Source organism: Abramis brama (assembly GCF_963993115.1).
Source record: "Abramis brama genome assembly, chromosome: 12".
Lineage (NCBI taxonomy): Eukaryota > Metazoa > Chordata > Actinopteri > Cypriniformes > Leuciscidae > Abramis > Abramis brama.
Genome location: NC_139974.1, coordinates 6284348 through 6308100, shown reverse-complemented (window position 1 = coordinate 6308100; position 23753 = coordinate 6284348). Strand labels below are relative to the sequence as shown.

The following is a 23753-nucleotide window of genomic DNA, read 5'->3' as shown; positions in this document are numbered from 1 at the left end:
AATTCTCTTCTTTTTTTTTTTTTTGGTTCTGCAGATTCTGGATAAAGCGAGAGAATGTCAGAGAGCCTGATACTAAATTCTCTAATTCTCTCTAAGAAAAGATTTCCTGCTGCTGCAGTGGAACATCCATTATGTTTTCATCACTTTGAATGGAAAAAAATGCATAGAACCAGTTCATTTGTAATGCACAGTTTCAAATGAACTGGTTCTATGCATTTATTTCCATTCGAATGGAGTTAAATGACATACATGTTTTCAGTATTAATGGTATATCAGTGTATTATACAATACAATTAATTACATAATACTGAAAACATATACGTCAAGGTGCCAGACATGATTAATTATACTGCTGTCCATTTAAAATGAAGATACTATTGTATTAGTCTCTTTTAAATTAATATATAAGGTTTCTATTAAGACACGTATTTATTTAGAGATGTGGTATGAATAAAACAAGCACTAATGTTTTAAACTGCAAGCTGGCACATTCTCATATATCCAGTTCAGAATCACTGAATCAAAGATATGATTGTTTACTTTATGTTATCTTCAGTGAGAATTTGATGTAATATTTGTGCACTTCGGTATTATTATAATGTTTCAGTATTATTAACTATATTCTAAAATCTATTTAAAAAAAAATATTTTAAAATTAATTTTGAAGGCTAAAATAACATATTTACACATTAAGTAAGTTTTCAAAAATAAAAACCTTAAATGTTACTCAGGAACCTTCTTACAGTAAATACAACTTTGGGAATAAGTTAGTATGATAGTCTCAGCAAAAAAAAAAGAAAAAAAAAGAAATGTCCCCACTTTTAAATGCTTTTTTTCCATCAAATTTCTATTTCTATTTAATAATAAAATAATGAGTCTCTGTACAAACGGGAGGGGTCATGCAAGCTTCTTCATAACTACAATTAGACCGAGAAGTTTTTACCAATCTTATTTCTTTATTCTCTTGAATTCGTTTTAATCCTTTAATTATTCAGATCAATGCACTCACTTCTCTCTTCTCTCTTCCAGCTAATTAGGTGCCAAGAGCTATATATCAGCAGGAGATAAAAACTAACACAAACGTTTTGGCTGTCTAAATATTAGTTGCTAGATCTGTTTTTCAGACTCATTACTTCATTATTTCCTGTCTGTATAAATGTGAATGACATTTTATGTGACTTCCTTATTCTGAACAAACTCGAAGTCTCAGTGGACACGTCTTCTGTCAGGCTCATGAAATGGATTCAGTCTATGAAAATACTGATTTCAAACTTACAACAGTTTCTTCAGATGAAAAACGCTCTCAACACAAAGGTAAGGCTGGGAATATCATCAGTATTCATTAGAATTTATTTTTCTAATATTTAGCACTGGGTTTTTTTTTTTTTTGACTGCAGTTACTGTGAGACTGGGACAGTTGCAACAGGGGATGGTTGCAACATGTCATTTTTCTTCAATCAGAAACAAGCTAGAGTGATGATGACACTCATACTGCACATGCACAGTTAGACCCTCCCCCCACCAAGAATACAGAAGACATATTCAGCATCTGCTGCTGCATTTATTGAACAAAACTTGTTTTGGAGGTATGAAAGTAAATTTAAAAAGTAAATAAGTTTTTTTTTTTTTTTTTTTTTGGTTCATTCAACAGTTACACATTTGTCAGATGTTTTTGTCCAAAGCGGCTTACATTACAATCAAGACATACATTCTATCTATTCATGTGTTCCCTGGGAATCAACTCTATCATTTAACCCTCATATTGTGTGTGGAGTCAATATGATCCTGATCGACTATTCCTTAGTTAAAATAACAGGGTTCCCTTCATCTCAGCAAGATTTTGTGACTTTTTCTACATTATCTATCTATACACATTATGGTTTTGCATTTTTAATTTAGTTTTTATTTTAATATCATTTTCAATTTTGCTTTAAATTTCAGTTTAGTTTTAGTTTTAGTAAGTTTTATTAATGGTTTTGTTAGTTTTAGTTTAGTTTTTATTTTGTAAACACATTTCTATTTAGTTTTTATTTATTTAGCTTCAGTTTTAGTTTTAGTAATTATAGTTTAGCAGAGCAAACAGAACACTTCCAGTGTAGACCAAAGCAAGACATTTAATTTAAGCTAAATGTGATGTTTGCACAGATTACAAACATTAAAAAATTATAAATGTTTTGTAAAAACAAAGATATAACAGAACCTTTCTGCCTGTCAACCTTCATGAAAAATGACATATCAAACCAGTGTTTCCCATAGGTTGATAACTTACTTGTGGTGCGCAGGGCGGTGTGGCGCGACACAGCACTTATTGAGTGGGTTCAGAATAAACTAGTCAAACAAAGGTTTATGAACTATTTATTACAGAAAATACTCAATATCATTAACAAATAATTTAGAAATACTGTAGGAATTCATATTATGCATAAATTCATATTCATAAAATTTTACTACATGCCATGAACAAATATTTTCATAATGAAATCTTCAGATTTCCAAAACTATTTACAAAGTTGAAAGTTTCTGTCTGAGCAATTAATTTTTTTCTGCTTTGAAAGCATGCAGCAAGGTGCTCTTTCACAAGGTGCAGTTTATTTCACATGTCAGTTTTGATATGAAATAGAAACAAACATGCATAACCATTTTGTAAGATAGCAGAAGAGAAAATTAACTGTCAATTTTCAAATTGTGCTTTCTAGCAATATGGTTTAAAATCACTTACCCTGTTCATTGCTGATAAGTCTCGGTCACAATTTAATATAGTTTAAGGCCATTTTGCGATTTCAGTCCATATATTGTTTAGTCTATGTTGTTTAAATGGATATCATATAGATCAGTGGTTCTCAAACTTTTTAGACTGACATGCCCTCTAAGGCTTTCAACAACCTTCTGCGTACCCCCACTCTCCAGTCTCACCTTTGACAATATTTGCCCCCTTAAAGGGGGGGGGGGGGGGGTGAAATGCTATTTCATGCATACTGAGTTTTTTACACTGTTAAAGAGTTGGATTCCCATGCTAAACATGGACAAAGATTCAAAAATTAAGTTGTACGTTTGAAGGAGTATTTCTGTGCCAAAAATACTCCTTCCGGTTTGTCACAAGTTTCGGAAAGTTTTTTTCGAGTATGGGCCTGTGTGACGTCAGATGGGGCGGAATTTCCTTATACGGGTCCAAAGGGCACTTCTCCCGGAAGGGCGCGCGCGCACTCGTAGACCAGAGCAAGAGAGCGAAAGCAGTACGCCCATCAAAGCGCTGTGCTCGGCTTTAGCACAATGTCAAAGAAAGAAGTGTGTTTTTGGTTGCCAGGGCAAGACAACCCTGCACAAGATTCCCAAAGAACCCAGCGTTAATGGGACCAGTGGATGGAGTTTGTTTTTCCAGAGCATCAACGGAGTTGTGCAAGACTGTTTGTTCCCTGCATTTCGACGATGATTGTTTTATAAACAAACCCCAGTTCGACGCCGGATTTGCAGATCGTCTAATGCTTAAGGATGGAGCAGTCCCAACGATAAAGGTTCACGGTCGTGCGTTGGAAACTGCTTCAAATGTCTGTGTGTTGTTAGCTATCGGCGCATAAGCACAGCAAGTAAACAGTGAACAGCGCTCGTGATTCTTTAACTCCACTCCGGCGTGCCGTGTGGGCGGAGTTAAAGAATCACGAACGCTGTTCACTGTTTACTTGCTGTGCTTACGCACCGATAGCTAACAACACATAGACATTTGAAGCAGTTTGTTGTAAATAGTTTGGAGAAAAGGGGAGAATGGTGTTATTTGATCTGCATTCAGTCTAATAAACCTCTGACGATTGCACCATTAATGTGAATCAAACAAAAGGCAAAGAGAAAATACTCACAGCCCTTGAATGAATAACTTTGTCTTAATGATTTGTCTTAATGCTTACCCTCACTTTTGTCTATCTGAGTGCTTTTAATTAAAATAGAACAATGAAAAAAAAAAAGTCAGTTAAACTGGAGATCTATTTAAAGTATAAAAACAAAGAAATTACTTAATTGTGTTTTTAAACTTTATACATGTTGTAGCATATGCTTTTCAATTAGCATTTTTTTTTTAAGTTTGTTCAGTAGGTTACCAGTTTAAAAAAATCCAATTGGGTATAATTTTATTATAATAATACTAACATCATTTGTCTCTTAGTCAAGCTTTATTGAACATTCAGTTGCCATTTAAATTCAGATTTAAGGCCAGATTCCTTTTCTGGTTTTGGCCAGACAGCTGTGTAATTGCTTCAAAAGTTTTAGTCATCTCCGGAGGCAGTTTCTGCTTCTTCCACTTCCCCTTCATATTGAGTTGTGCCATCAGCCGATTGGTAAAGAGCCTGAAGAAACAAAATTCACCATTTAGAAATGACATGTGTGTGGTAATCTACAGGAACTGTAGCATGGGTGAGAGTGGATTAAAGAGATTTGGAGGCTTGGGACACTGTTGTTTTCTGGAATCGATTAAACAAACCTCTGTGCCCATTTGATAGCTCTGCTCCGAGAAAGACCTCCCAGAGTATCTTGAGATTGACCTTTGAACACTTTCATAATCTGAAAGACAAAATTTGTCAAATATTATTGTTCGTAATAATGGATATAGCTCTTGTAGCAAGTTGTGTGCCCATATAACTCGAGCAACCCCAGTGTGGAGCTCCTGCCTCTGCTGTACTGAGCAGTCAGTGCGAAGAGATCTATATACTTTTGGCTAGGGCTGCACGATTTGGGGAAAATATCATATTGCGATTATTGAGGTCAATATTGCGATTGAGATATGCGATTGCGATATAATAAACAAATGGTTTCATGAGTCAACTTGCATGGAAAATGCACACACAGATTAGTGATAAATGTGTATTTCTCGACTCAAACTAGCAACAACAACTAAATTATTGCTAACACCTATAATGGGTGTGTCAGTCCTAATTTTAGGACTCCTAAAGTTTAGCTCTAAGAGTATTTCAGAAATCATTTTAGCTAGACAGAAGACAGCTGACAAGAAAAAAAAAAAATATATATATATATATAGCACATTTTGAGTACACAGTCATACCTGGAAACAAATCCTGCTCAAATAGGCTATATGGGCTATTCTACAGACTTGGTTTAAAGTTAAACAAATTTTTATGCATGCAAATTGTATAATATCCAAGGTAAACATTTCTAGTAATTGTGCAGTTAATTATCATACTGTATTTTCAGAAAGGTTTGAATCCTCTCCCCAATTTTGTCACTAATAAAACACTATTCACACAATACAACACACAATTTTAACTATTCCAAGTGTAATCTTTCTTTGTAAAAAGCATAAATTTTATCATACGTATTTCAAAGTTAAGGATTCAATAGTATTGTCTAAACATTCATATTTGCAGTTTAATATGTTTAAAACGTTGCATTTTATTTAAACATATATTTCATTAACATATTTCAGTTGATTTTTACTCATCTCAGTATTGCAATATAGTTAGGGAAAAGCTAAACTATAGCAGATATGTTCATGTAAAAACAGCACGTTGTAAGTTTATTGCAGAACTTACACATAATTACAAGCTCAGGGAAGTGAAGCAAGGTTGTATCTCAGTGAACAAATAATGATACGAAAATAAATAAATAAATATCCTGGATTTGCATACAGCACATTATGTAATTATACATACAATTATATTTTTGTTATTTATAAGTCTAAGGGATGAAATAAAAGAATTAAGGTCAGCAAGAAAAAGAGGGAAGCTCAAAGAAGACTTAAAGGGTTAGTTCACCCAAAAATGAAAATGATGTCATTAATGACTCACCCTCATGTCGTTCCAAGCCCGTAAGACCTCCGTTCATCTTCGGAACACAGTTTAAGATATTTTAGATTTAGTCCGAGAGCTTTCTGTTCCTCCATTGAAAGTCAATGGACGGTATACTGTTCACGTCCAGAAAGGCAATACAGACATCATCAAAGTAGTCCATGTGACATCAGTGGCTCAATCTTAAGTTTATCAAGCGACGAGAATACTTTTTGTGCGCAAAAAGTAAACAAAAATAACGACTTTATTCCACTATTCATTTCCTTCTCTCTGGGCCTCGAGTGAGTTCACGTAGTGTTTTTGCGTAGCGCGTCTGTGTTGTACGTCACACGCATCACACATGACCAGCGTCGGCCAATAGTGAGCCTACGTGGTGACGTGCAACACAGACGCGCTGCGCTATTACACTACGTGAACTCACTCGAGGCCCAGAGAGAAGGAAATGAATAGTGGATTGAGCCACTGATGTCACATCGACTACTTTGATGATGTCTGTATTGCCTTTCTGGACATGGACAGTATGCCGTCCATTGACTTTCAATGGGGAAAATATCTTAAACTGTGTTCCGAAGATGAACGGAGGTCTTACGGGCTTGGAACGACATGAGGGTGAGTCATTAATGACATAATTTTCATTTTTGGGTGAACTAACCCTTTAAACCATTTTTGTTTGTGGATGAAGAATTTTGCATACAAGATAAGGAAATTAACAGCATGTTCAAGGGACATCAGCTTTGGGTTTTCATGATAAAAGATAACCTCTTTGAGAATGAAGGTGTGGGTCACATTTGTAGGGCCAAAAACAAAAGCACTTAATTCAGCCCACAATCTGTTACATTACACTCACATAATAAATGGGTGACAGTTTCCTCAACAAAACCACAAAAAGAGCAAGCCTCATCAATATCAGAATATTTAGAGATGGATGAGTTAACAGATAGATTTTATGAAGAATTTTATAATGAATTTCCTTAACTTTGTTGGATACACACAATTTACTAGGCAAAAGCCAGGCCTTTCTCCAAATTACGTTTGTTACAAGGGATCCCCAATAGAATTTACCCCTTGGAGTAATCTTTCTCTTCATTTGAAAAATTGAATATATCTGTTGTTGCATTTTCGATCTAAAAAATCTATCTCACCCAAGCGGATAAACACTATTAAGTTAAGGTGATTTTTAATTAATTGAATTAAGCCTGCTGGGATAGCTTTGGTATTATATTCCTTTGGTGGAACTGGAAAGTTATGGAGATTCAAAAATTGCTTATAAGTTAGAATATGACCAGAATCATCAAAGACAGATAGAATGCAATTAAAATTATTGTTAAACCATCTAGGAAAAAAGAGAGATTTACGGTTATATCTGTGTTATTCCAAAGGAGAACTTTGTGGGGGGAAAAGCTATGGACAAAACATTGCTTTTGAAAGTTCGATAAGGAAATGGGTAACTTGCTTGGTAAAAAGTTACACTTAAATATGACATGCCACGAGTTTGTTGACGATATTATTAGGAATGAAAAACCATAACAACACCGGATTCACAAGGCATCTTTTCAGCCAATTTACTTTAAAGGTGTTTATAGTATCAGCAAAATCCAAAAAGTCAAGGCCACATTCAACTCTGGAATTAGAGAGTACTTCTCTTTTCAATTTGTGAGGCCTATTTTCCCAAATGAAATCCAAAAATATTTTGTTAAATTCCCTTACAGCTTTATCATTGATAACCAGAGAGAGAGCAGGGTATACAAAGCGAGAGAGCCCTTCCACCTTAGATAAAAGGACTCTACCGTATAATGAAAGATCTCTCTGAAGCCAGATGTTAAAGATGTTTTTAGTTTTTGTCATTTTATCAGAAAAGTTTAAAAGATGTCTGGTAACTGGATTTTTAGTGATATGGATACCTAGATATTTTACACAGTTTTTAACTGGGATCCCATCCAATGATGTCTCATCTACAGTGCTATGCATAAGTTTAGACACCCATGCTAAAGTTGACTAAAAAGAGGAATAAAAAATCATCTTTTGGAAATTGAACTTAATGCCTTAATTTAAAAATTAGGAAAAATCCAACCTTTAAGGACACCAATTTTCTTTGTGAATGAATAATGTATCGTAAATAAATAAATGTTCTTCCTTAAAATACATGGTGCATAAGTCTGGACACCCCTATGTTAAATTCCCAGGCAGATTTTTATTTTTAAAGGCCTTTTTATTCCCTTGGCCTTTGGAATTAAAATAGCCCCACATCATCACATCACTTCTTCTTCTGTAATCTTATCTTTAGCTAGTAATACATTAAGTCTATTAACCAACTCTGAATCAGTTTTATGTTTAATATCTTTAAGTTCCTTAAACTTCTTTTAACTGCAATATATCTAGCTTTATATTTTATCTCTGGTTGATCCGGTAAATAATTATTTGGTAAGATTGATGATACTATTATTAAATATTTTGTCTTGTAACAAGGTATTATTAAGTTTCCAATAGCCTCTCATTCTCGGGTTCTCATTGATGTCACTCAATTTTATGCAACTAATTTATGATCTGATAAGGGGGCAGTGACGTGAGAAGCATCTTTTACATATTTAAGGATAGAAGATGAAATTAGAAAAAAGTCAATCCTAGATCTAAGAGATAAACTTCTATTGGACCAGGTAAAATCTTTTGTAGAAGGATTAAAGAACCGCCATGCATCAGTAAGAGAGAGATCGGAGCACAGGGAGAAAATTAGATCATTATTCATCCTGCTATCAAGTCTAGGGGGGTATCTATCCAGGTGATCGTCCATACATTCATAAAAATCTCCCCCCAAAATAAATGATGAGAGAGCATTACTCTATTGGATGCACAAGAGTTGTGTCCATATACACAACAAGCTATAAAGGTGGGGTTATCTTGTTTTATTACGGCACAAACCCATCTGCCTTCATCAGAGCATACAGTTTCTAATGCAGTCTCTTTAAATCTATGTAACATATTAGCAGTCCCAGCCGAGTATCATCAAATCAAATGAGTTGCGAAAGGTTGCCTCCTTGCCTTCTTCACAAGAGGCCAAAGCTTGTCCCGCGCTGCTCTATCTTCAGGAGACAGCGGCTCCGAGAGACGCAGTTTATTGTCAGTTAGAAACTCGCAACCTTTAGCAGCACTCCAAATGATGTCACGAATGCGGTGCTGTGAGAAGAGAATTATGATCGATCTGGTCTTTTCATCCGTCCGCTTCGGACCCAGACGATGAACGACATCGACACTGTCCTGAAGCCCGACTCCAGGAGCAATCTTCCCTAAGATGTTGAGGACCACACCTTGGACATCCTCATTGTCTTTTTCCGCAACGCCGTGCAACTTTAGAAACCATCGCCAACTGTAACGTCTACACTCCTGTACACTTGCTTTCAGTGATTTGTTTTCCTTTCTCAGAGCGTGGACCTCAGATTCCAGATGATCCTCTTTATGAGCCTCTTTATGCACGCCAACATGCAAAATAAGCTGTTGCACCGTCGATGTTAGACTTTTGACTTGTTTGTAAGTTGCCTCGGTGGTAGTTTCAATCGCCGAAATCTTCTGGAACGTTTTGTCTAATTTTGAATCAAGCTCACGAATAGCCGCCAAGACATTCTCATTTCCGTTTCCACTAACGTTAGATTCTACGCGTTTAGTTTTTTTAGCAGCTGGCTTCTGAGGAGTATCCGAGAGGGATGTGACAATAACCTCATTGTCGAAATTTGGACATGTCAAACCACTGTGGGTCTGAACTGATTTGACGTCGCATGTTTGCTGTTAAACCACTGTGATTCGGTATCTTTCTTAACTAGACTAGGGACTCTTTTGGACGTCGGTGGACGTGCAAAACAGGTTCAAAATCTGAACGTCTGACTAGGGACTCTTTTTGACGTCTGTGGACGTGCAAAACTGGTTTAATATCTGAACGTCTGACTAGGGACCCCTTTGGACGTGCAAAACTGGTTTAATATCTGAACGTCTGACTAGGGACCCCTTTGGGTCTGAACTGACGGACGTTATACAGACCTGATCTGAATGTCTATCTGACGTCGCATGTTTGCCCTTTTCACAAGATGTAAAATAAGTCTCTGATGTCCCCAGAGTGTGTATGTGACGTTTTAGCTCAAAATACCCAACAGATAGATTTTTTATAACATGTTAAAATTGTCACTTTTTGAGGTTGAGCAAAAACGCAGAGTTTTTGTGCATGTCCCTTTAAATGCAAATGAGCTGCTGCTCCCAGCACAGCTTGTGTCCTTTTCCCTCACACGGACATGCACTGAAAATTTCAAGAACTTTTAACCTGTTATGTACAAACCGGAGTCAGACAATGTTGGAGAGACTCAAGAAGAAGTGACAACATGTAGAATGCAACAAGACATTTCTGAATGGTTGAAATTGATGAATTTGTGCAGCTTATGTGTAGTTATCTTCTAGTCATTGGTTAGCGTATTCTGTCCTGATAATCTAAAAATAGCGCTCCCGGGGGCGGGGTCTATGTACATTTTAGAGGAAGCTTGTGTAGTCCCTACCAGCCATTTTTGTTGTAGTCCTTAAAAAGCAATTTCTTTTAAAAGAAAATATCCCCCTTTGCTTTGAACTTTGTAACTTTGCAGATGTTGTTTATGCTCAAACAGCAACATTACACACTAAAGTTAGAAAAGTGAAATCATAATCAACGACCCCTTTAAATTTTAAATTAAAACCACCAGTAGGTGGCGGCAAGTCACAGTCTTCATGAGTGAGTCATCGAGTCATTCATTCATTCATTCAGTAACGATCAAGCAAGTGGCTGTAATTATGAATGAATCATTGACTCTCACGATTTGTTCAAAGCTGCAGATTCGTTCACCAACACTGCTGCGGATTTCGTTGGAGCTATTATTGTGTTGCAAAAAATACTGTCAATACTGTTTAAAATTAACATCTCTAAATATTAAAACCTTTCGTTTGTTGAAACTGTTGTATAAAATCAATGTCACATTTGCAATAGTGTGGATATTTGTATGCTGTGCTCAACATTTAACAGAATTCACACAGAGTATGTTTTTGACACACAGAGTATGTAAGTTTGAATCCAGGTCACCCATCTCAGGGGTGGTGTTTCACCGACCGCTTAGAGGATTAGCAGCTGAGACGGGTGATGTCATCTTCCTGCGGAGGCTTGATGTTACGGCTGAGCTGGCCACGCCGAATGCTTGATTTCTTTTCCGCATTGGAACAGACTGAGGGGCAGCTCATGATGGCCTGGTAGCATTTCGGTGTGGGCACTTGATTGCCTCAGCCTGCTTCTGGACTGCCAAGAACTGCTGGGCACACTCCTCAGCAGCGTCACCAAAAAGGCCACCTTGTGAGATGGGAGCATCGAGAAAGTGTGTTTTGTCGATATCTCACACCCCTACAATATTTAGCCAGGGGTATTTCTGGGCCACCAAGGTGGACGTCGTCCAACCAGATGCCTGTGCTGTGACTTGATCACGGTCAGTCATCATGCGCAGTTCCTGCATCAACCCGGCTCAGAACTACCCTCGTGTATTTGAGTCCTTAGACTTGCAGGGCGCCATTGCGTGCAGGGTGGAGGTGGCCTAACCAGCAGCACTATAAGCCCTAGCAGTGAACTGCTGTTGTCTCACAAGTGCTGGATGGTAACTGTGGATGACTCCACCAGGTGGCAGCACATTGCAGGCATGCACTGCAACTGCACACCTGGGGAATCCCCATGAACCCACTGACCAACCTACCATAAAGGGTTGCGAGAGAGGAAAAACTTTTAAGCACATTTTGGCATCTTTGGCGTTCAATTAATTTCAATTCACGTTTATTTGTATAGCGTTTTCACAATACACATAGTTTCAAAGCAGCTTTACAGAAAATTCATAAGTCCAGTTTATAACATCTGCAAAGTTAAAACGCTCAAAGTTCAAAGCAAAGGAAGATATTTGCTCTTTAAGAAATCGTTTTTTTAACGACTACAACAAACGGCTGGTAGGGACTACACAACATTTCTCCTGGGTTAGTGACATCACTAACCCTACAATTTACATAAACCCCACCCCCGGGAACATGCAATCCATGTTGAGAAGATGAAGAGTTGAGAACATTTGTGAGTCTGCTCAAGCTGTCGCATCCGTCTTTTCACATGCAATACAGTATGGAACACAAATGCAATAGCAAGTCACTCTGTAGGCATCTTAGAACAGTTCCCACGCAAGTGATTTTATAGATTATAATGACAGAATATGCTAATTGAAGATAGTTAACTCCATATCAGCAACATAAATTCATCAACTAACCATTCAGAAATGTCCTGTTGCATTCTACATGTTGTCACATCTTGTCTGTCATTGTCCGATGCCAGTTTAAACATAAAAGGCAGAACAGTTTCTGACATTTTAGAGCTTGTCTGTGTGAGGTAATCAGAGCTGCTAACACCCTTTTTTAAATACAGAAAAATAACAATATTTGTTTTAATGTTAAACGGATCTGTGACTGTTTTCAAGCCAAACTATTCTGCCAATTAAATATTTAATAAAATAATCACTGTTGTACTATTGAAATCATCACATTTGATTTCTAATCACAGGGAATCAAGTTACTTCCTCAAAGCGGACTAAAGTTCTTCTGATCGTCCTCGGTGTCTCTCTTGTTTTGGCTCTTGGAGGTCTGTGTGTTCTGGGGATCATGTGTGAGTATAATTCTTGCTATATTTGAGCTTTGCTCCGATGAAAACAGCCACATTTAAGGCAGTTATACACTTATACAAGAGTTATGGTACAGCTTATTGATTGATTTCCTGTGGGTTGCAAATGTTAACTGTTAATCCAGAATCATAATCAAACACAAGCAGAGGGTCAAGCACAGGAAGGCAGTCCAAACAAACAAACAAAGGCAAAAGAGTAATCCAGGAAACAGGGCAAAGAAATCCAAAAACCAAGCAACATGAAACCAGGGAGAATGCTCGGAATTGCAGTGTGACACTAAAACAAAACTTGAGTGAATGAGTGAACATGGTATAAATAGGCTGAGACTAACAGGGTGATGAGACACAGGTGAATGCAGTCAGTGATGATGAGTCCAGGCAGTGAGTTCTGGGTAATGTAGTTTGTGAGTGAAACATGATAGTCTGGTGTGGAGTGCCCTCTGGTGGCTATCAAGGGCACTCCAGCTGGTGACATTACACTTTGTTTATTAATAAAATGGTGCATTCCCTGAACTATAATCCATGAACCGCATTATTAGATCATTTTCTAAGGCCGCTCAATACTGTATATTAAAACAATCATAATATAGCATATCATAGTGCTATCATTTATAAACCTACGCTAACACATGAGAAAACATCAGTATCTATATTTATCTGTATTTATTTTAAATATGCAAACTGTTGTTCAAAATAAAGGTTTAAACCCTCGCTCTGAGTTTGCATGTTTTGATGTCCACATGTTCTTGTTCAAGAAATGACTGTAGCATTTCTATCATAAAGAAGTCGTCAAATAGTAAAGATGAACTTGAATTAAATATTGTTTGGCCAATAAGAAACAAGTATTTGATATTGCTGTAAAGTGTAACAACAATCACCAGGCCGCTGGCGGATTTTATAATCCATCACGGATTCAAAAACACCATCCCTGCGTCTCAATGTCCATACTATCCATCCTAAACAGTAGGTGAGATTAAAATAAGTGTGTCCCAAAGCATAGTATGTTGAAAAGTGTATGCCAGAAGTCCCCAGGTGGTCTACTATTTCCAGTGGATTTTCGAAGTGTGGATCCGTGCACACTCTAAAAGCTAATATTGCCCACAACCCATTGTGCTTTGGAGGAACTAGGCCTGCAACATGAGTAAAAAGTGGTAAAAAACTACAAAACATGGCTGATGTGCACGACGACGGTGGGAGGTTTGGAGTTGACTAATCAAAGTTTAACCTGATAAAAAAAAATGATTCAGTGTTATTCGTGTTATATTTCATATGCAATAACAATGTGGACTTTTATGAAGATCCGTTTGGCTATTAACTTTTAAATGCATCATTATGCATTAATATGATGATAGTCTCGCATGAAATACCCCCGACAGCAGATCAACGTGCTACTGCATTTCTCTCCAATAAGAAATTAAATTAAATTAAATGGGGAGGATTTTATCTTTGACAAGATGATTGACAGGCCAGTTTACTGTGTCAGGAGCAACCGTTAAAGACGCAATTGTATGACGTGGTAGTATGTCCCAAAGCTTGTCTACTTTCTGCTACAGTACTTTTTCTTCACAAAAAGAGTAAATACTTTAAAGGGCGTAGCACAAGTAGTCGAATTGAGACGCAGCACATCACTCCAGCCATTAGCACCAGATTACCACAGTCCGCCGACTCGTTCTCAATCACCCGAGTTCTGATCACCTGCACGCCCGCATCAACACACCATGTATAAACCGTCATTCCCTTCACCTCATTGACTGGTCTTGTCTATGACAAGCTCTACAGACCCTACTTGTACTCACCTGAACTAGCCTACCTGATCCGTCTTTTGTCTGCCATCATCTGTTTCGTGTATCCTGTTGTGTTCTCCTGTATGTCCGCCACCATAACAAGTCTTCACCTGCACAGAGAAACACCAGCCGTTTACACCAGATCATCATTTGCCTGTTGACTCGCCTGTGTCGCCTCCCCGCTCTTCTTCGTTCTCTTCTGGAATAAAGCTTTATACTTACTAATTGCCTCATCTGTCCTCTTCTGTTTATGACAGTACATTTAAAAGTCGTTTGCTTGTATTAAATTTGTTTTGTTTTTTATCAGTGTTGTTATTATATATGTATTTAAAGTCATTTTAAAAGGTATTCACTTTTATTATCACAAAAAAATATTATCTGATTACTCGTTAATCGTAAGTGACAGCCCTAGATAAGGAAAATGCACCTGCACTTCCGTTATTTGGGAAAAGCATGTAAAAGTCCTGGCAGAAAGCGATGCATAAGGATGTAGTGTAATGACGCCCAGTTCCAGGAATGCACTTTTGTGGGTAGTATCAGTTTGCAACAATTATTAGTAAACACTATGGAAAAAATAATAATTCGTTGTTACACTACATCCTTATGCATCGCTTTCTGCCAGGACTTTTACGTGCTTTTCCCAAATAATTGAAGTGACCTCGATGTCCGGGTTAGCGGTAGCATAAGCCGTCAGGCAAGTGTTATTTAAATAAACTCCTGATGTACTTACAAACTTTCCAATGCCTCGTTTTATGAGTACAGAACCTATTTGTACTACTGTAGAAGTTTGGTGCCATTCTGGGCATTATTAGTGTGGTAATTTACGAGATACATCATAGGATCCATTAGCGCCTGCACTAAGCCATCCGGCTGATATCTCTAAATAAGCTCTAACTTTAATAATGTTCGACCAAGTGACAAAAGGCTTTATATTATTGCAAATATATCCACATTGCTATAATCAGATGCTTTCTTAACTACTGCTTCTCACCACTGATTATTGAGAGGAAATCGTGCAGTTGCTGACTGCAGTTCACTTAACAGCTTACAGTTTTGCTAAAAACAGGGGTTTCTGAATTCTAAATACATCTGCAATTGTTTTTCTCTAATCAGATGTCAATGTTTTAATGCAACTGTCTGCCCAGGAAACCAACAGCACAAGTGAGTAAAATATATTAGTAGTATACCCAGTAAGCCTACAACATTTCATTAAAAGTTTGTAAAGAGAAATTACTAAATTAAGTTGATATTAGGCTACTCTTGCCAAGCTCGGATTTCTGAAAGATGCACGCATAGACGGATTTGCGATCGTTTCATTTTTACTCTCACTCATTATTGCATAGAGATTTTAGATATGGTAATTGGCTTCGGGAACACCCCTAATCTACTCAAATAAAAAAAAAATCTGGAGGATGACCCACCCACATTTTTTGCTTCCAACGCCCATGCTGATACATCATTAAAGGCTTGTTCGACTTGAACCGGCTCTGCACAGGCCTGGTTTATGACATCAGAGTACGCGAGAGCAATTAGAGCACACAGCTCCTTATGCTATTGAACCGCTCTTGCGGTACTTCGATGTCATAAACCGATCGGTCTGTGCAGCGCCGGTTTAAGTCGAACAAGCCTTAAATCTCTTGTTGAGTTAAGGAAAAGAAACCCCAAGTGAAAGACAATAAGCCTAGAGTTGCTTAGAAATGTTAAGAGATAGGAATGTTTCTGATCCAATACCGGGTGATGGCAGTAATGCACTGTTAAGTGCGGTTGCCAATAAAACGAAAAAAGAAGAAGAAGAAGAATAAACTTGATAATGTGATGGTATTATCTCTGCTTTGTCATTCTCTGCAGATTGTCTATCTAAAATTTATCTAACTATCAGTATTCAGGCCAGTGCTGTAGCAATGCATCACTTCTTTTTCATGATGTTTTCCCTGCTAGCCATTATTGGGCATGTGATGTGAGCGTTATGTCTGCAGAAAATCCTGAATGCTGCAATGGCCAAGCTTACGCATGTCAGCTGACGGTGTCAAATGGAGGGACGTGGGGAATTTGGGGGTTTAAGGACATGTGTCCAAGTGGAATGTTCGCTTCAGGGTTTAGTCTGAAGGTAAGTTGGGCATTGACTCTATTTAATAATATGGGGGTGGAAGAGCACTTCAAAGGTTCAAAACTGTGGATTGCTGTATGTCACTTAATTCCAGGTTACTCCAGGGAACTGCACCTGCTTAAGATTTAGTGTCTGTGTAATACTGAAGAGCATGAAGATAAATGTTACTAAGTGTTGGGTTATTTACTTTTTCGAATGGAAGATTGTCTTGTTGTTGTTTTATGTGATGTGTTGGTGTCATGGGTTCAATTCCCAGGGAGTGCAAGAACAGATCAGAATGTAAATGTGTACCTTGAAATGCAATGTAAGTTGCTTTGGATGAAGGCGTCTGCCAAATGCATAATTTGTTTTAAGGTGAAAAGATCAGTTGGTGCTGGTGATGATACAGCGCTCAATGGGATTCGTCTTCACTGTGTCAATCTGTCCAAAGGACCATCAGACTCCCAGGAGAACACCACAATTGAGTCCGGCGTAGGAAAGTAATGGACTCAAATTATTAACAATTCTTGCATTAAGTGTTTGAGCTAGATAAATTGAGGATTTTTATTTATTTTATTATTATTTTTGGACAATGATTGATTTGATCAGGCAACATCTGTGTTTTCTTCAGCTGGGGTGAGTGGACTGATATCCAATGGTGTCATTCTGGAGTCTTGAAATCTTTTCAGCTGAGAGTTGAATCTTCCCAAGGAAAGGGAGATGATACAGCCGCAAACAACATCAGGTGAGTGTGTGGGTAAGAGATGTTATAACTTATAGCACCAGTGTATACCTCTTACACCATTTCTTACCCATCAAGGTTTTATTTTACTATTTAAGGACTCCATCAATAGTTTAGTTAATTTCACACTCGCAGTCGTGCTGCTGTTCGTGATTGCAGTGATTAGGCCATCGGCATTCAATCCAACAGCACAATTAGATATCTTATCATAATATTGTCACATCTGAATTGTTTCCAGGTTCACCTGCACTGGAGGTGATGTGCTGGAGGGTAACAGCACAATCTGGGGCAACTGGGGCAAATGGAGTCCAAAGTGTCTTGGAAAAGGAATCTGCGGCATACAGACCCGGGTAGAACCGCCACAGGGAAATGGAGACAACACCGCTCTCAATGACGTGCGCATGTTCTGCTGTGATTAAGGTGATGTGATCGCAATCAAAAACTCAGACTGACCCATCTTTATCTTTAGCATTACTAAATATATTATTATTATTATTATTATTATTATTACTGTTGGTATTATTGTTACTATATTATTATTGATATAACTACTGCAATTGTACTGTCAATACAAAATATTATCATCATCGCCATTTAGTATTACTATTATTACTGTTGTTATTACTTTTGCTGTTATTATTGTTATTATTATTATTATTGTTATTATTGATTTTATTTCATTTTTTTTGTTAGTATGAGTACCACTACTGTTATTGTAATCATTATTATCACTATTATCAGTGTTATATATTATTATTATTATTGATATTACTATTGCCGTCAACACAACTTATCACCATCCTTAGTATCATTATTGTTATTATTATTACTGATATTACTGTTACCGTCACCACAAAATATTATTAGCATTATTATTATACATGCTATTACTATTTAAATACTTCTATTACTATTATTATTTGTCGTTGCTGTTTTTTTGTTTTTTTGCTTTTTTTTTCATTGCTGTTATTATTACTGCTGTTTTGTTGTTGTTTTTGTGTTTTTTTGTGTTTTGTTGTTGTGTTCTGTGTTCACCCTATGTTGTAAGTTTTGCACTCCTAATAAAATAAATAAATAAATAAATAAACTCAGACTGACACACTGCAGATCAACTAAATGTGTTTATTCTTTCAGGTGTAGGAGGATGATGGCAAGAAGACCAAATGGATGGTAATTATTGATCATAATTTTTTTTTTTTTTTTTGAAGGATAATGCAAAGTCAGCTGGTCACTATCACAAACTAAAGTCTAACCAGATGATCAGGACACTTACATCCCACTAGGGGTGACCCCAAATAGTCGAAGATTCGATGCTTCGATTGGAGGAGCCTGATTCGACTACCGATCTCATGGTCGAATCTTCGCAGAGGTTATGAAACGAGGATCATGCCACTTTGGCTATATGAGGGCGCTCAATGTCTGATTTCACATAGAACTACCGGTTTTCAGTCAATACGTTAATGTTCAGCCTATTATGATAATGCTGTATATAAAAATGTGCAAAGAAATAAGCTTTTAATAAATATTTTTTAACGTGCGTGAATAAATCCAAACACCCCGCGTCCGCGTGACAGATTTAAGTTTCACTTTCAATCCGTAACCGACAGAGGAGCGTCTTGGCGGCAAGGATTTAAATCTTTAAAATAACAATGTCTGGGATAAGAAAATATAAAGTGTGGATGTACACCGTCAGAAAGGATATTCTCCAAGGCTGGATTTAGCATCAGGAAAACCATGATCGCACTTCTGCCGGCCAACGTTAACAAGTTTCACGTTAGAATGTATCTATCCGCGCGCACAATTTGAAAAGACTCCAACGGACACAGACAGAGTGAAAGACTGGATTTGTTCTCTCGATCAGGTAGGGTACAAGTGATTTCAAAACTTTTCAGACGGTTCTAATTTGATTTTTGGATGCTGTGAGTGTGAACATTTTTAGCTAAAAAGACTGCCACTCCAGTTTAGCATTTTGTTTCTGCAGTTAAAAAGACAAAGTTGAAAATTCTGGCTACTATCGTTATTTTAATAGTTTCTTTATTTTTATTTTATTTATTGATCTGTCAGGGTTATCTAATCTAACTATTTGTGGCTTGTGTTTTGAATATATGTTCCCCTGCACTTTAGGCATTTTGCACACATTTGCTCATCTTGTGACTTGATTCTGATTTATTTCGTTTTGTATTTTTATTTATTAGAAAGGTATATTCTGTTCTAATTTAATTTAGTAAATTAATTGTTTATTTTTTCGGTTTATCGATGTTGTGGTGTATAGAGGCTGCAGTGCTTGCACAGGTAATTTAGCCGATTTAATTTGATTTGTATGTGAAATGCAAATCCTGTCTGTGGCCTTTCTGGAGTTATTTATGTTATTTCTTAGTTTTATTGATCCAAAATGTTTTTATACATTTTCTTCTATATCTTTGTGTGATTTTCTGTACATCGCGGCTTTGAAATGTTAAAGCCCCGCCCCCAGCTCCACCCCCATACACATGATTCGACTATTAGTCGACTATAAGCAAGACATGACGATTCTGATTCGACTATGAAAATCCATAGTCGGGGACACCCCTACATCCCACCTATTATTGGTGTTGAAATTATTTTATTCTTTCTTGTAGGTTGATTCTTCTGAAGACTCCTGAACTTCTGCTGAAATGGTTGTCAAATATCAGCAATAAAGACTTCCTAAACAAAACCTTGTAGTTTTGCATTGTTTTGCACAACACTTTACATCAGATCGTTCTCTACATTTAATGCTAAATAAGTCACTTTAGACCATCTGCACTAAATTGTCTTATTCGTTCATTCATTCCCTGAGAATGACCAGGGTAATCTACAGGAACACTACATTAAATTAAAGGGATAGTTCACCCAAAAATGAAAATTCTGTCATCATTTACTCACCCTCAAGTTGTTCCAAACCTGTATGAGTTTCTTTGTTCTGCTGAACACAAAGGAAGATATTTGGAAGAATGTTTGTAATCAACAGATCTCAGTCCCCATTGACTTCCATAGTAGGAAAAAATATACTATGGAAGTCAATGGGGACCGAGATCTGTTTGGTTACAAACATTCTTCCAAATATCTTCCTTTGTGTTCAGCAGAACAAAGAAACTCATACAGGTTTGGAACAACTTGAGGGTGAGTAAACAATGATAGAATTTTCATTTTTGGGTGACCTATCCCTTTAAAGTGTAATTGTCAATCCTGTTACCTTTTTTTTTTTTGCCTTTCTAAAGATATATATAGTTTACAAATTATAACTTGCATAACAAAAATAATGTATAAAATGTACATATAAAACGAGTTTGTTTCATTAATAAGTTTTAATTTACATAACCAAAGTTCTCTTACGAGAGGTTCTCTCGTATTGCGTAAGCTTGCTTACGCTGCGGGAAAGTCTTCTTTTCTCGAGATACTGAAGCCAAAAATTATCCTTAATTTCATATTTTGTCAACGCAGTGCAGCTGCGGGCAGCTGAGCTAGAGCGGCATACTGCACGTTCATTGGCTGCCGCGCGGCAACTGCTTAAGCCTACCAGTGAGCCTGGCGTGACGTCACGCCCAATGAGGGCGCGCGCGCGCCCTCGCGCGTCACAGCCCGCCAGAATGGGCGGCGTCAGAGCGTATATAAGGAAGGCTCGTAGGCTATATTCTCTGATTTCTGTCTTTTCAGCGAAGCACTCGCATCGGTGAACTCTGAGAGGAAGCCGTCGCCGTTGTCCTGCAAGGAACAGCTAACGAGCCAGCTTAGGACAGCCTGAGGAAGCCGGACGAATCTCGCCGCCTTCAGCCTGCCGTGCCAGCTCAGCTATCCGGCGATATCCTTTACAAAAGCTCTTTCTGTGTGTTTTGCTTCCGCAGCACTATCTAAAAGAGCGGAGGCGTTGTTGCAAATGCCTCGCACCACGTGCGGCTCATGCCGCTCTACACTCAGCGACAGAGACCGCCATCTTATCTGCGCTCTCTGCCTGGGCCGGGACCACGCAGCCGTCGCGCTTTCCACGGGCGGCTGCACCTTCTGTGAAGAGCTGCCGATGTCGACCCTGCGGGCTCGACTCGCCCTCTTCACAGAGCCTGCTCCAACCGTCGTTGGGCCGCGAAAGAAGAAACGCCGCTCTCAACGACCACCGGAGCCCGAGACTCGAGCCAGGGCCTCGCCGGAGCCTCTCCCGCGAGCCTCGCTCTCTCCTTCTCCGCCCCCGCTTCCCAACGCGCAGCCGACGGCTCTCGCCCTCGATGCCGTCGCCTCAGGGGATGATGCGGATGACAACGCGCTACTGGACACGTGCTCATTAATGGCGTCGGACAGCGAGGGATGGTCCGGTTCTGTCCGCTCCGCCTCTTCCACCAGAGCGTCCAGCAGGACTCACGCCAGTGTGGACGCCGAGCTTCTCCGCCTCCTCACTTTGGCAGTCGAGCACCTGGGTCTCGAATGGTCTCCGCCAGCGGTGTCCCCGCCCAACAGGCTCGACGGATGCTTCCTGCCCGCCAGTCGACAAGCTCCAGCGTCCAGACCAGCGCCTTTTCTACCGGAGAAGGGGTATGACCGGATCCCACCGGTCGAACAGGCGGTTGCAGCGCATCTTTGCCCCCCATCCGCTAGATGGCGTTCAAAGACTGCCCTCCCGTCTAAGGCCTGCAGGACTACTTCGGCGTTTGTCAGCCGCGCTTTCTCCGCCGCTGGGCAAGCCGCCTCAGCCCTGCACACAATGGCGGTCCTTCAAGTTCTCCAAGCCGACCTCCTCAGGTCCCGCTCCACCAGCCAGCACAGGCCGCTACCCCCGCGGGGTCCCCGGCCTAGAGTTTCGCTGAAACCCGAGCCTGCGAAGTCCTCCTAGCACTCGTCGAGAGGAAAAGACGGTTGAGTCCCGCCGCGGCCGGACCGCCGTCAAAGCTAACTTGTATACCTCTGCCAGTCCCCTTGATAAAGACTACTGCAGTAGTGTCCACCGCAGCCAACGAGCCAGTTTCTCAACTCTCTCGCCTGCACACAAACGCCGTTTTTACGGCGACCCAGATAAATCAAATAAAGAGTGTAAAATCTGGTCATTCGGCTCACGCCGTCAGTGTTATGAGTGTAGTAAAAATGCCCACGTCCCAGTGTTCATTGCTACACACAAGCACAATCTCCCCTGTGTACCCCACAGAGCGCACTCACATAAAGCACGCTACGGCCGCTCGAGTGTTAGTTGTAGGTCACGTGCCCACGCCCCAGTGCTCACACCTACACAGTGCTCGCTCTGTCTCACACATTCGGGGTCCAGAGCAATCCGTCACCGGCTGTGTGTTAATAAAGAGCCCTGTGCCCGCTACACAGCACGCACACTCTCATGTAAACACTCACGAGCCCGCCCCGCTTCCGCGCCGCGAGCCGTCACACACAACGCTCTCTCACAGCGTCACTCAGCCGGCTGCTGCTATCAGCGAGCCCCCGTCTCCCCTCACTGCCACTGCGCGACTTGCGCACATACTGCCACAGGCTCCTTGTCCCGCGCTGTGCGGCGGGCGGGAACCGGAGGCGATTCGACCCCTAGCTATGAGTGCGAATGCATGGAAAGCTATTCCGGGAGTGTCGAAGTGGGTACTAAACACAGTGATAAAGGGCTATTCGCTTCAATTCGCTCGCCGCCCCCCGCGCTTTCGCGCCCGGGTCGAGACTCAGGTGAAGGAATGCGAATTCTGAACTATCTGGACGATTGGCTCATTATAGCGCACTCAACAGAGGAACTAGTTTCTCACAAGACAGCGCTTCTCGGTCATTTGGAAAGCCTGGGTCTTTCCGTGAACTGGGACAAGAGCTCTCTAACCCCCAGCCAGTCTATCACTTTTCTGGGTATAGATCTGGATTCGGCGGCGATGACGGCCAGATTGTCAACACAGCGCGCACGCTGTGTTCGACACCTCGCCGCTTCCATTCAAGTGGGGAAAGTTTTTCCCCTGAAAACCTTTCAGAGGCTTTTGGGCCATATGGCGTCAGCCGCAGCGGTCCTGCAGCTGGGTTTACTTCGAATGCGCCCACTTCCCTAAGGGCAGCTCATGTACCCGGTCGTCTGAACGACGGCCCGGACAGACTGTCCAGGGACAACGTTCCCCCAGGGGAATGGTCTCTATACCGCCAGACGGTCCAATCGCTTTGGCGTCGTTTCGGCGAAGCGGAGATCGACCTCTTCGCCGCGAGCGAGAACGCTCAGTGCCAGAGGTTTTTCTCAAAACACGAGGACGCGCTGGCTCAGACATGGCCCAGCGTTCCGCTGTATGCGTTCCCACCGATCTCGATGCTGCCTCAAGTGCTAGCGAGGATCAGGGAGGCGGACTGCGCAGTGCTCCTCATAGCTCCGCGCTGGGAAAACCAACCGTGGTTCCCCGAGCTAATGAGGCTGGCAGACACAGCCCCATGGCCGATTCCGGTGAGGAGAGATCTTCTCTCTCAAGCCCGAGGATCGATTCTGCATCCCCATCCAGAGCACTGGTCTCTGCATGCGTGGGAAATCAACGGATATTCGTTGATCTGCCAGAAGGGGTAATTAACACGATCACGCAGTCCAGAGCCCCCTCGACGAGGCGGCTCTATGCGTCTAAATGGTCGGTGTTTAGCAAATGGTGTGTGGAAAAGGGTTCTAATGCTCAGTCCTGTGGAGTTCCACAGGTAT

At 40.0% G+C, this 23753-nt stretch overlaps 1 protein-coding gene across 2 annotated transcripts; it reads left to right on the top strand.

The window, feature by feature from the left end:
* The first annotated feature begins 1191 nt into the window (after positions 1-1191).
* On the top strand, positions 1192-19808 carry LOC311093551 (vitelline membrane outer layer protein 1-like). 2 transcript variants are annotated; one of them, XM_084131039.1, is made up of 10 exons: positions 1198-1314; positions 1398-1586; positions 12373-12474; positions 15387-15434; positions 16250-16380; positions 16735-16859; positions 16991-17104; positions 17340-17521; positions 18236-18271; positions 19720-19808. In XM_084131039.1, exons 3-8 carry the CDS (start codon positions 12471-12473, stop codon positions 17518-17520), a joined length of 603 nt encoding a protein of 200 aa, XP_083987165.1. In that variant the 5' UTR covers positions 1198-1314; positions 1398-1586; positions 12373-12470; the 3' UTR covers position 17521; positions 18236-18271; positions 19720-19808. The 2 variants fall into 2 exon arrangements, with proteins under 2 accessions (XP_083987164.1, XP_083987165.1); XM_084131038.1 differs by lacking the exon at positions 1398-1586 and having other exon boundaries at positions 1192-1314.
* The last annotated feature ends 3945 nt before the right edge of the window (positions 19809-23753 follow it).

Bases quoted from the DNA above. Each gene is read 5' to 3' on its own strand.
- LOC311093551 (XM_084131038.1), top strand. From the start codon at position 1,239: ATGGATTCAGTCTATGAAAATACTGATTTCAAACTTACAACAGTTTCT. The intron at 1,315-12,372 runs GTAAGGCTGGGA...TTCTAATCACAG, and splicing joins AAAACGCTCTCAACACAAAG to GGAATCAAGTTACTTCCTCA. The intron at 16,381-16,734 runs GTAAGTTGGGCA...ATTTGTTTTAAG, and splicing joins CTTCAGGGTTTAGTCTGAAG to GTGAAAAGATCAGTTGGTGC.